The 12,041-nt window shown below is 33.8% G+C and overlaps 1 protein-coding gene across 1 annotated transcript in view; it reads right to left on the bottom strand.

The window, feature by feature from the left end:
* Positions 1–2,242: 2,242 nt before the first annotated feature.
* EYS (eyes shut homolog) overlaps positions 2,243–12,041 on the bottom strand; it is a gene marked incomplete at both ends in the record, with an annotated part of 148,606 nt that continues 138,807 nt past the window's right edge. The window contains 2 exons of the mRNA XM_080700069.1: positions 2,243–2,459; positions 5,710–5,870. Of these exons, the coding sequence (XP_080556195.1) occupies positions 2,243–2,459; positions 5,710–5,870 (378 nt within the window). The remainder of the gene's footprint in view (positions 2,460–5,709; positions 5,871–12,041) is intronic.

Genomic DNA, 12,041 nt, shown 5'->3' on the forward strand with positions numbered 1-12,041 from the left:
TTTGAGGACCATCCTCAGCCTTTTTAAATTTTCTCAGAATATCAGGGGCTAATTTCTTAATAAAATGAGTTGCTAATACTACAGAGCCTGTCTCAGAAGATGGACCTAAGCGGGTACAGAGGGTAAAAGCCTCCTGCAGGAGATTAAGAAAAAGAGCTGAGTTTTCATCCAGACCTTCAGCTTATCATAATTGACCACTTTGTGGGAGGCATCTCACATGCCATTAAGAAGGCATAGTATCATGTGATTTCTGTTTTTTATTCCCTCACACCTATCTTTAATAATTCCAGTGAGGGTCCTCAGAAAGAACTGTAGCTGCTCCAGTAGGAAGCTGTGGGTTGGTTAGCTGAGCCTGGTCATCCTGCTCTTGGTCAGCCTTTACAATATGATCAAGTTCATCTGGAGTTAAAGCAGAAGTTAAAATATAATGAACCCACCAAGTTAAATTATATGCTTGCACAATATGTTGAAATTCTTTAATAAAACTAGATGGATTGGCAGAAAAGAACCCAGTTTCTTTTCAACCTGAGCAATGTCAGGGAGGGAAAAAGAAACATGGATGTGAACTATACCTTCTGTACCAGCCACCTCATGAAGCAGGGTCAAGAGAGAAGGGAGATCTCTGGAATGGTTAAGGTGACCTACAGGGGTATGTAAGGGGGAGGTAAGGGTTGGTCCCTTGAGAGAGGAAGGTGGGGGGGGAGGAGTGTGTTAGAGTGGGAGGCTGCCCAGAACAAGATGGTGCCATGGTGGTGAGGGAAGATCTTATGGGTCAAGGTCTTCAGAAAATGGGGCCTGTAACTCAGCCGGACCAGACTCCAGCATCCACATGTCACTAAAAATGATGATTGTGAGTCAGCAGAATTGCAGGCCTATGAACCAGAAAGACCACCAGGTGGTGCCTGTGAACTACCACATGGCGACCAAGATGGCAACTGTGACTGAGGAAATCCCCAGCCAGCATGGCATGGGCAGTAGAGCAGGGGTGGAAAGGGAAAGCCAGGAACCCTTGCAAAGAAAAGCCTGTATGTAAAAAACTTCAGACCATTTATGAGACTGTTTGCAAAAGTTACTGAGACCAGTCAACATTCTAATATTTAAAGTACCAAATTCCAGCCATCATAAACCATTACCCAGCTCATAAGTAGGCCAGATCTTGTGCAGAAAAACATTACCCACTTGGACACAATTTCCCAGATAAACCCAGAGTTTGGAGATTAACCAGGACATGACCTAGTGGGGTCTGGGAGTCGATCTTGAAGGGTTGGTCAGCAGGCTAGAACAAAACACAGGAGACAGGTGTCCCTGAAAATCCTGTCTAACATCCGGAAACAGGGGGTTGTGGTTGAGAAGGACATCTCCACTCTGTTTACATGACCAGAGGGCAGCCGAGCTGCCCCAGGGGACAATGGATACCAAACATTTGGATTTTTAACAGCTGTGAGCCCAAGTCTGAGAGAGGCAAGAAGCCAGGACCCACTGGCCCAGGGAAGGGGAAGAAGCTTACCGAAGTGAAGTGTTGCCATCTAGTGCCGGCTGCGGCAGAAGCGCTGAGAAACTGATGGGGGTGCAGTGGTGCCAGGCCAAATGGCACAGCTGCTGGACGGGCGGTGTGGGATTAAAATGGCCACTGGGCAAAATTAAAATTGTTGTGCATGGGTGGTGTGGCTGCTGGGCCTGTGGCATGGAAATAAAATGACTGCAAGGCACCCCCAGCAGATGCTGAAGCTGGGCCACATGGCGTGTGCACCCTCAAGCTTGGCTCGGATGGGTGGAAGGGCCTGTGGCTGGCGCCAAGTCTGGGCTGTGGAGAGCCTGGCTCAGAGTGGGCAGACAGGAGCTGCGGCAGCAGCAAGTGAAAGCAGGGGCACGGAGCAGGGCAGGGCTGGGGCTTGTGGGTGATAAGTTGGGTCCCTCCTCCATGTGATCTCACAGAGGAACAGGAAGCGGAAGCCAGAAGTGGAGATATCGCAAGACTCCAGGTACCTCGAGACTCCAAACATTTTGGAGACTCCAAAAGACTCGGGATGTCGCGAGAGAATAAAATATCAGTGCTTCTGATCTGCCACGTGACTCAACCAGCTGATCAGGACTGCATAGCTCTCCAGTTGGGTGTCCCGTCGGTCCCTTCCCCCATGGCTGGCTGACTCCGGAGAGTGCCGGGTCCAAATAAAACAGCAGTCTCTGATAACCCGGTTGGTGTTTTTGCCTCCCTCCTAAACCCCCTAACCCTATTTTCAACTTAACAGTGGGGAGCCGGGGACAGAGGCAGATGGCAGATGGAGCAGAGGCAAGCAATTTTCAGTTTTGGGGCAGATGCAAGGTAGTTGGCACTGGCGGCCTCAGGGCAGCAGTCAACAGCAGGGCAGCTAGCAGCTAGCAGGGAAGGTGTTCGCTGCGGCCAGGGAGTAATAGTGGACAGGTAGGTGGAGTTTTCGGCTGCACCTGTGCAGAGCATGCTGCAGCGTTGACAATGGGAAGTTTAAAAAATTAATAATAAAGTAAAAAATATATAAAAAAATAAAATAAAATAAAATAAAAAATAATCGTTCCAGGGTTGGCACCAGATTAAAGGTTCTGATAGAGGCAAAAATTATAAAGGAGACAATTATCCAGCGATCTGTTTTATTCAGCACCCTTCAGGATTGGTCCACCAGCCATGGGAAAGGGCCCAGTCCTAGGGCATTATTGGAGTCATCTGGGTTCCAGGGTGGAAGTAGTCCTTTTAAGCCGGTACTTTGGGGCTGGGAATAAGTGCAGGAATGCTGCTCCTCTCCCAATATCTGTAATCTGTGGAGTGGACTCTCAGCCTCCAGGGTTTAGTCTTCTGCCCCCTCCTTGAATTCACATGGGGGAGGGACCTGACTTATCAGTATGTTTGTTTTGAAACAGGATCTCACTAGGTTGATGAGAGTCTCACTATTTTCTGAAGTTGTCCTCAAACCTGTGATCCTTTTGTTTCAGCCTCCCAAGTACTGTGATCACAGTTGTGCAACATAATCACTTTTTCTGTTAGATAAAAATTTTGACTTTTTCAGTTCTCTAAACACATCTTGGATCTGTTTCTATTCAAAGTCCAAAGATGAAATCCAGTTGCATTTTGTCTCATATACAACTCATAACTCTAACAATTACTAAATCCCCTGTGCATTCACATCAAATTATGATCAAATTTCTTATATATTAAGATCTGAAGTGATATGTCTTCTCAGACCGCTAGGTTGTACCATTGGTGGCTCTTACAAAGTCTCCACATTGGTTTTATAGTCTCTTGTACCAGATGGAATATGAAGTTTTACCCTGCTATTCTTCCTTATCCAAAATGACTTAGCAATTTATATGACATTTGGATAGATTTTAGAATAAGATTGCTAAGCTCTACAATAACCTATAATATTTTTCTGGTTCAACTGAAGACATAATGCATATGAACATGGATAATATGTTCTTCTATTTAGAGTACACGTAATTTCTCCTCATTTTGAATTATTATATAGAAAGTTTTTATTACAGAGAACTTGAGTATATTTTATTCATTCTAAGATTCTGTATTAGAATGTGTCTTTTGAAATTATAGAAGCTAATATCACATTTTAAAAGTTAACATAAAGAACATTAATTTTATAAAAAGTACTTAAACCTAAAAACTTTGCTGGGATTCATTGTTGGTACTGATTTTGAGACACTAATAAGTCAAAAGTGCTGATATTTTTTGCTGCAAATTGTCAAGATTTTCTAGATATCAATAAAATATTACTATAAGCAAATACAGAATCATGAAAAAGTACTATTATATCACAAAATAAATGATTATTTCTTAAAAAAATAAAAAGATCCTGAAAATTATTGTTTCATTAAGAATATTTATTGGTATATATATATATATATATATATATATATATACACACACCAATAGTATACCAATAATATATATACAATACTATATATTATAAATTATAAATTATATATATAATATATATAATATACCAAATATATATATACATGTATATATACATATACATGTATATATATGTATACATATATATACATATATACATATATATGTATATATATACATATATATACATATATACATATATACATATATATACATATATACATATATATGTATATATACATATACACACACACACACACACACACACACACACATATATATATATATATATATATATATATATATATATATATATACTTTTTACTGACTTTTCCCTTATATAAATCCTTTCAAGATTAATCTATGTTGTGGCATGTATCAGTAATTCATTTCTTTCTAGGAATTACTCAAAATTAATTGTATTTATTTATTCCATATTTTTTTATTTTTTTATTTTTGGTGGTACTGGGGTTCATGGAAACCCTTCTACCTCTGGGCTACCCTCCCAGACTTATTTTTTTTTATATTTTTTTTAATTTTGAAACAGGGTCTCTTAAGCTAGCGAGGCTGGCTTCGAACCTGCACAATCTTCCTGTCTCTGCCTCCCAAGCACAGAGATTACAAGTGTGCGGCACCATGCTTGGCGTTTATTCCATAATTTTATGGACAGTTGATTGTTCCATTTATTTGTCTATTTTGAGTAAAACTGAAAAATTCATGTCCATGATTTTTTGTTATTTTCCTAAGTAAATAAAAAGTGGAATTACTGAGTCATTTACTATTCTACAAGTAAACTTTTGAGACACTGGCAGACTATTTCCAATACATTCCATAATTTTACAGTCTTACCAGAAGTGCATGAAAGTCAAATTTCTCCATATCTTTGCAAGAATTAATATTTGTTTTTAATCTATCTTATTTAATAGCACCAAAATTGTGGGTGGAAAGTGTTATATTTATGTTTTTGTTTAAATTTCCATTGCTTCATCAGTATCTATAATAATTTTAACTTAGCTTTTTTATATCCTAATGTAAATACTTTATCAGATTGTGAAACTTTTCCAAACTTTACTTTTTGGATGTTTTTATCATAGAACAATATGGAACTTGCAGGGTTTATTTTCTTCATCAAATAAATTATCATGTTTTGTGACTTCTTCAATTCTATTGCTAAGACATATTGCACCAATTGATTTTAGGTTCTTATAATTCTTTCTAAAATTACTTTAATAAAATTGTTTTATCTTCACATTTCAGAATATGCCACAGATTTTTACTAGCTTAATTCTAGAGTGATTTAGAAAAGTTTCACTTGTATGGATCTACTCCCTCTTTCCTTTCTTTGTTGTGCACAAAATATATCTTTAATGTAACAATATATTTGTAATTATGTATAAATATGTAAATGTATATTTACATATACGTTTGTATGTATATTGTATGTATATTGTATGTATATTTGTATGTATAATGTATATGTATGTATACATATACATTTATATGTATATTCCAAAAATGGTAAGCAAAACAATTATGTTGTAAAAATAAAAATGATTCAGAAATTATGTACATTCACAAACATATTAGTCAATTACTAAGCCAAACATGAGAGGGAAAGGGGAATGGAATAGGGTGGGAACTGGGTAAGAGTTAAAGGAGTTATGCATGCATTTATGCCTCTACCACACCGTACCTCATTAAGATGCATGATAACAATGAACCAATAAAAAATAAAATAAAACAAAAAATTAAATCTTTATTAGCATTTTTAAAGTTTAGAGATACTCTTTGCTTAAACAATGCATAAGTACCTTGATCTGTTAATCTGATCATTGAAAACTTCATTTTGGCTCACATTTTCTTGATGTTTAGTTGTATTTTCCAGATACATTTTGGCAGTCCATTTGAGAACACAAAGATGCCAATATTCCTGGCTATCTTCATTCAAACAACTGTACTCACTTGCAGAAATCTACAAAAAGTAAGAAATAAGAGTTTTCTCACTTCCCATCATATAGTAAAATATTGCAACTTATTCAAATTAAAATGTCAAGTTATTCTTTATTTTTTTCCAAGATTGGGGATGAAACCCAGGGGCATTTGACCTCCGAGCTAGACCCCACCCCTTGCCCTATTTTTTATTCTTTATTTTGAAAAATATCTCACTAAGTTGTTAAGAGCCTCACTAAGTAGCTGAGGCTGTCCCCGAACCCCAAGTCTCCAGTCTCAGCCTCCCAAATGCTAAAATTATAAGCATACGCCACCACACCCAGCTACAAGTTATTGTATATGATTTAAAATCATTTATTCCTTGAATGATTAAAAATTTTTGTATTTTATAATCATTTTCTTGAGCTACATCTAGTTAAAATCAAACATCAAATTATAAGACAAATGTAGATTTACAAAAGCAAAATAGGTAATCATTTATTAAACAAATATTTTCAATTAATTTTTATTTTATTTTTATTACATTTTATAGATATTTTCTAAATATTAAATGATACTGTAGAAATAACATAGTATTCAGAAATAGATAATGAAAATTACATTTTTGTTGTCAGAATTTTGTTCTCCTTGCAATTGTAATTTGAACTACTAGTAAAATTTTACTGGACCATTTATTGAATTATCTTTGATACATATTTATTTTATATTTTCTTGAGGTTATAATTTTATTTTTTTGAAAATTATTCTTTTGATAATATTGAAAGTATTCTAAATATATTCCAAATGCATTTTTCTAACATAGATAAATTTGTTTCCAGTAAACTACAACTCTTTAATAGATTTCTTAAAGTGAGGTATTGTCTTTTCTTATTTTTACAAATAACTGTAAAATAGCAATAGAATTTTAATAAATCTTTTTTGTAAAATTTCTACAGATTTTTCTATGTTTTATTTTTGGTTTGTTTACAGTAAATAAGTTACTTTTTATCAGTAAAAACAATGACTCAGTATTTGGTTTCATAATTTGATTCTTTGGTGATCTATCAAAAGGTTGTTGGCTTTTAGAAATCCAGTCTCTGAGTGTACTCATTCGAGTCATCCCTCTGTGCCAGTCTAGTATGGAGCTGTACGTATTCCCTGTATTTCTATCTTTTTAATAAACTTCTTTAAATATTCAAAAAAAAAAAGAAAAGAAATCCAGTCTCTGTTGGACCAGAGTAAACTGAAAATGTGTCTTTTTATAGTTATTTTGAATTAAAACCAAATAACAACATCAGCCCAACAGTAAAAAGAACATCTTATAGACATGGCCAGAATTTGATTCAAATGCTATTTACACTTGCCTCATAGCTAAAATATTTTAATTGAAACTAAAGCATATATACACACACACACACACACACACACACAAACACACACACACACACACACACACACATATATATATATATATATATATATATACATATATACATATATAAACATATATATGTCTGTATGTGTATGAGTTTGAGATTCAGAAAGTCCTTATTTGCAAGTATTTGTATACATTAATGATTTCTTAGATTAAGAGGACATTAATTATAAAGTTGTTTAAAAACAGTTATAAAATATTTCAAAATTACAAAAGTGCATGTAAAATTAATATTAGTATTTTATGAATCTTATTTATATGTTTATTTATTATTTTATTGTTTGTGGTTCTGGGCAGGGACATTCTACATCTGAACATCTGAGCTACACCCCCAGCCACCACATATACATATATATATATATATATATATATATATATATATATATATATATATAATTTTTTTTAAAAAAACAAGGTCTCACTAGGTTGATGAGAGTCTCAGTACTTGCTGAGGCTCTCCTTGAACTTGTGATCCTACAGTCTCAAGCCCTCCAAGTACTGGAATTATAGGGGTATGCCACCTTTCCAAGCTTATTCTGGCTTTCTGAAATTTGAAATTATATTGCATTTCATGCCCTCAAACTTTAGTGTGTATTTCTCAAACAAACAAAGATGTATATATTTAGATGTATGAATTAGCCTCTATTATGTAAGCTTGGACAATCCAGGTGAACTATCTATCACCAAGTCCCTCTTTCTTTCATTACTTTCTAAGGTGAGTGAGTCTATAAGAAAAAGTCAATTGGGAGTGGATAAGTGTAGGTCTCATGATCTTATCATTTGGATGGGCTAAATGAGTAATGAATTCAGATGTTCACTCTAGTCAGAAATACCTTATTCAACATTTTTCTTGCTACCTTTTAAAAATTTTATAAATAGTTTCTGTTGGGCCCACACTTGGAAATGACTGGCTTTTGGATGGTTCTGGCGACATGACTGGTGAAAGTTCTGGCTGATGAGAATTTTTTTGGATTCTCCTCAGACTCTTACAACTTAACACCACACATTCCTTTCTTTCTATTACAATTCATGAACACAGCTATTTAATTGGCATAATTTCTCAAAGGATAATCTAAAATTGCATTGACCACTCTGGGGAAATATTGACATGAATAAGATTGTTCATTTGACAGATTCAATTTAGAAAAAGGGAGAAATACTCATGAGAAGATTTTTGTTTCTGTTGGTCAAATAAAGCGATTAATCTACTTAATGCACAATACTTTTGTTTTCATACTTCTGAGATTAATAAACTCTAAGTTTTTAATTATATGTCTCTATGGAATTGTGAAATATGTGAGATATTGTTTAAACTGTCCATAGCAATTGTTCATTTATGTGTAAATGAATGTACACATCAGAATTCAATTTTTTTTTGTTTTTTTGAGGGAAAATTTTATTTTTATTTTGCATTTAATCATCTGCTTCTCTTCACAAAAGAAGAAAATGCATTTCTTACAATCATAATGGAAACATAATTATTGTGGGGTTTTTTTTTTTTTTGGTGGTACTGGGGATGTCACCCTTGTACCTCAGGGCTACACTTCCAGACCTATTTTTTATATTTTATTTGGAAACAGAGTCTCATAAGCCAGTGAGGCTGGCTTCGAACATGTGCGATCCTCTTGCCTCCGTTAAGTGTGTGCCACTAAGCCCGGCTTAATTGTGTTTATAAATATGTTTTGCTCTTTCAAAAACTTTAAGAAAACATAAAAATCATATTATTATGCAGGGTAAGATTATTAATCTTTCATATAGGAATGATACTAGGGCTCTTGGTTTAAAATTGAAGGTATTTATTTAACAATATATAAACATACAGAAAAATGAATTTAGTTATCTATATAAAAGTTTTATATTTATAAAAATCTCATATAATTTTTTTAAATTTTATATTGGTACATTGTAGTCATACATCTTAATGGGGAACAAGATAGTAGAGGCATACATGCACATACCACTCATTTAGCCCTTCCCGAATTTCCACTCCATTTCTTCTCCCTGCATTTTTCTCTATTTGGCTTAGTGATTGATTTTGTTATATTTATGAATGTACTTTGTGTACATTAGAGAATATTTCTTTTCCTTCATTTTATCTCCCTCAGTAAGGCCTTCTAATTTTCTCATTTATTGTTTCTTCTTATTACTTAAGAGTTCTTCCTGTGACTCCTTTTTCTCCCTAGTTTTCACATATTAAGAAGAGCATCCATTTTTTTTTTTTACTTTTTGTGACTGACTAATCTGAGTTAGCATAATGATCTCCAATTTCATCCATTTCTCTGCAAATGACATAATTTTGTTCTTCTTTATGGATGAGTTAAATTCCATAGCATACATTGCCCATAGTTTTGTAATCCATTTATTTGTTGATCCACATCTTGGCTGGTTCCATAGTTTGGCAATTGTGAATTGTGCTACTATGAAGATATATGCACATGAATTAGTTTGGTAGTTTGGTTTCCATTCTTTTGGGTAGACAACTAAAGTGTTATTGCTGGATCATATGGTAGGTTTGTTATCATTCTTCAGAAGATCCTCCAAACTGTTTTCCAAAATATTTGCACTAATTTGCAATACCACCAACAATGCATTAGTATTCTCACTTCTCCACATCTGCCTCAGCTTTTGTTGTTGTTTGTATTTTTAATGATTGCCATTGTGGTTGTAGTTAGGTAAAATCTCAGGATAGTTTTGATTTGCATGACTCTGATTGCTAATGATGTTGAACATTAGAATTTACTGACCATTTGAATTTCTTCTTTTGTGAAGTTTCTATTTATGCAGATACTTTTCTGAATTTGTTGTTCAGTTCTATAATCTGTTTGATTGAGTTTGTTGGATATTCTAAGTATTTTATCATATCATCTGCAAAAAGTGATAATTATAGTTCTACTTTTCTTATTTGTACGTCTATAATTTCATTCTCTTGCCTTATTGCTCTGGCTAGAGTTTCAAGTACTATATTGAAAAAAAGTGGTGATAGTGAACATCCTTGTTTTGTTCCTATTTTTAAGGAGAATTCTTGCAATTTTTCTGCCCTTAATTTTTTTGGTTCAGTTTAGGAAAGACTTATGTGTCTAGAATGTCAATTTTTTCTAGGTTTTCCATTTTGTTGGAATATAGTTTTGCAAAGTAGTTTCTGATAATCCTCTGGATTTCCACACTGTGAGTGGTATGTTCTTTTTTATGTTTTATTTTAGTAATTTAAATTGTTTTTCTCTTTTGGTTTGGTTGGCTAATGGTTTATTCATTATAATTATTTTATTCAAGAAACCAGCTTTAGATTTTTGTTGATTCTCTGAATTATTAATTTATTATGTACTTCATTCATTTCTGATCTGACTTTAATATTTTCCTATTTTCTACTGGCTTTGGGGTTAGATTGTTCCTGTTTTTTAAGTTTTTGAGGTGTGTCATTAGGTTATTGATTTGGTGATTTTTTTGTTCTTCTTATCTGGTCATTCAGTGCTATGAATTTTACTCTTAATACTGCCTTCTAGGTGTTCCAGAGGTTTTGATATGTTGTGTCTCTATTTTCATTTGTTTCTAGAAATTTCTTAATTTCATTCCTTACTTCTTCAATGACCCATTCCTTATTAGAAGTTCTGTGTTCAGTCTCCACATGTTCATGTGGCTACTCAGGGTCTTCTTATAGTGATTTCTGGTTTTAGTCCATTATGGTCTGAAAAAATTCAGGATAGTATGTCACGATTTTTAACTTTGCTAGTGCTCAAGTTGTAACCCAGGACTGGTCTATTCATTGGAGAGTTGAGATCATTTATGTTCAGCCCCATTATTGAGAGATGATTTTTAATTCCTAACATTTCAGGTTTTAACTTCTGTTTAAGGTATTGCTTTTCTTTGTCGTGTTATTTGTTTGATGTAAATTATTGTTTCTCTGGATCTGATATATATTGCTTACTTTTTCTTTAGACTTAATCTCTTTGAGTATTTTCTGTAGTGCTGGTTTGGAAGACATAAATTCTTTCAGCTTCTGTTTGTCATGGAAGATTTTTATTTCCATGTCAATTTGAGAGATATTTATAATGGTTGAAAATTTTTAGTTGAAAGTATTTTGTTTTCAGAGTTTGGAATATGTTGTTCCAGGTCCTCCTTGCTTTTTTTTACTTGGTTTGGGGAGTCAGGAATGATTATAATTGGTTTACCTCTGAATTTCACTTGGCCTTTTGCTTTTGTTGCCTTTAAATTTTTTTCTTTGGCTTCTTGTCAGTTTGACTATTATGTGCTTTGGCGACCCTTTTCTCTGATCTTGTCTAAAGGGGATTTTATAAGTTTTTTGTACTGTATACCCACTTATTTTTCTATATTTGAAATTTTTTCTAATATTAATTTTTGAAGATTGCTGATCCCTTTGGTTTCACCTTCTATTCCCTCTTCTATGCCCATTATTCTTAGGTTATCTCTCTTAAGATGGGACTATATCTCTTTGATGGCTAATCATGCTATTAAACTTTTTTAAATTATATACTATATGTTCATTTATTAAGTGGTCATCTTCTAAGAGTGAAACTCTATCTTCCATCTGGCTTAATATATTGTTTATAGTTTGTATTGATGCCTTCAATTCACTGATTGCATCCTTCAGATCTTCAGAGCTACATTCTGATTCCTGTTCAGGGCATCATATTTTTTTGTTTATTTGGCTCTTTATTTATTTCAGCTTCTTCACAATTCTTTTAAAAAATCCTGCCTGTATCATTTTTATTTTTAAAATTTTTATTTGTCCTTCTGGTGATCTCTACAATTCTATGTTGTTGA

Source organism: Muscardinus avellanarius (assembly GCF_963383645.1).
Source record: "Muscardinus avellanarius genome assembly, chromosome: 8".
NCBI classification, from domain to species: domain Eukaryota; kingdom Metazoa; phylum Chordata; class Mammalia; order Rodentia; family Gliridae; genus Muscardinus; species Muscardinus avellanarius.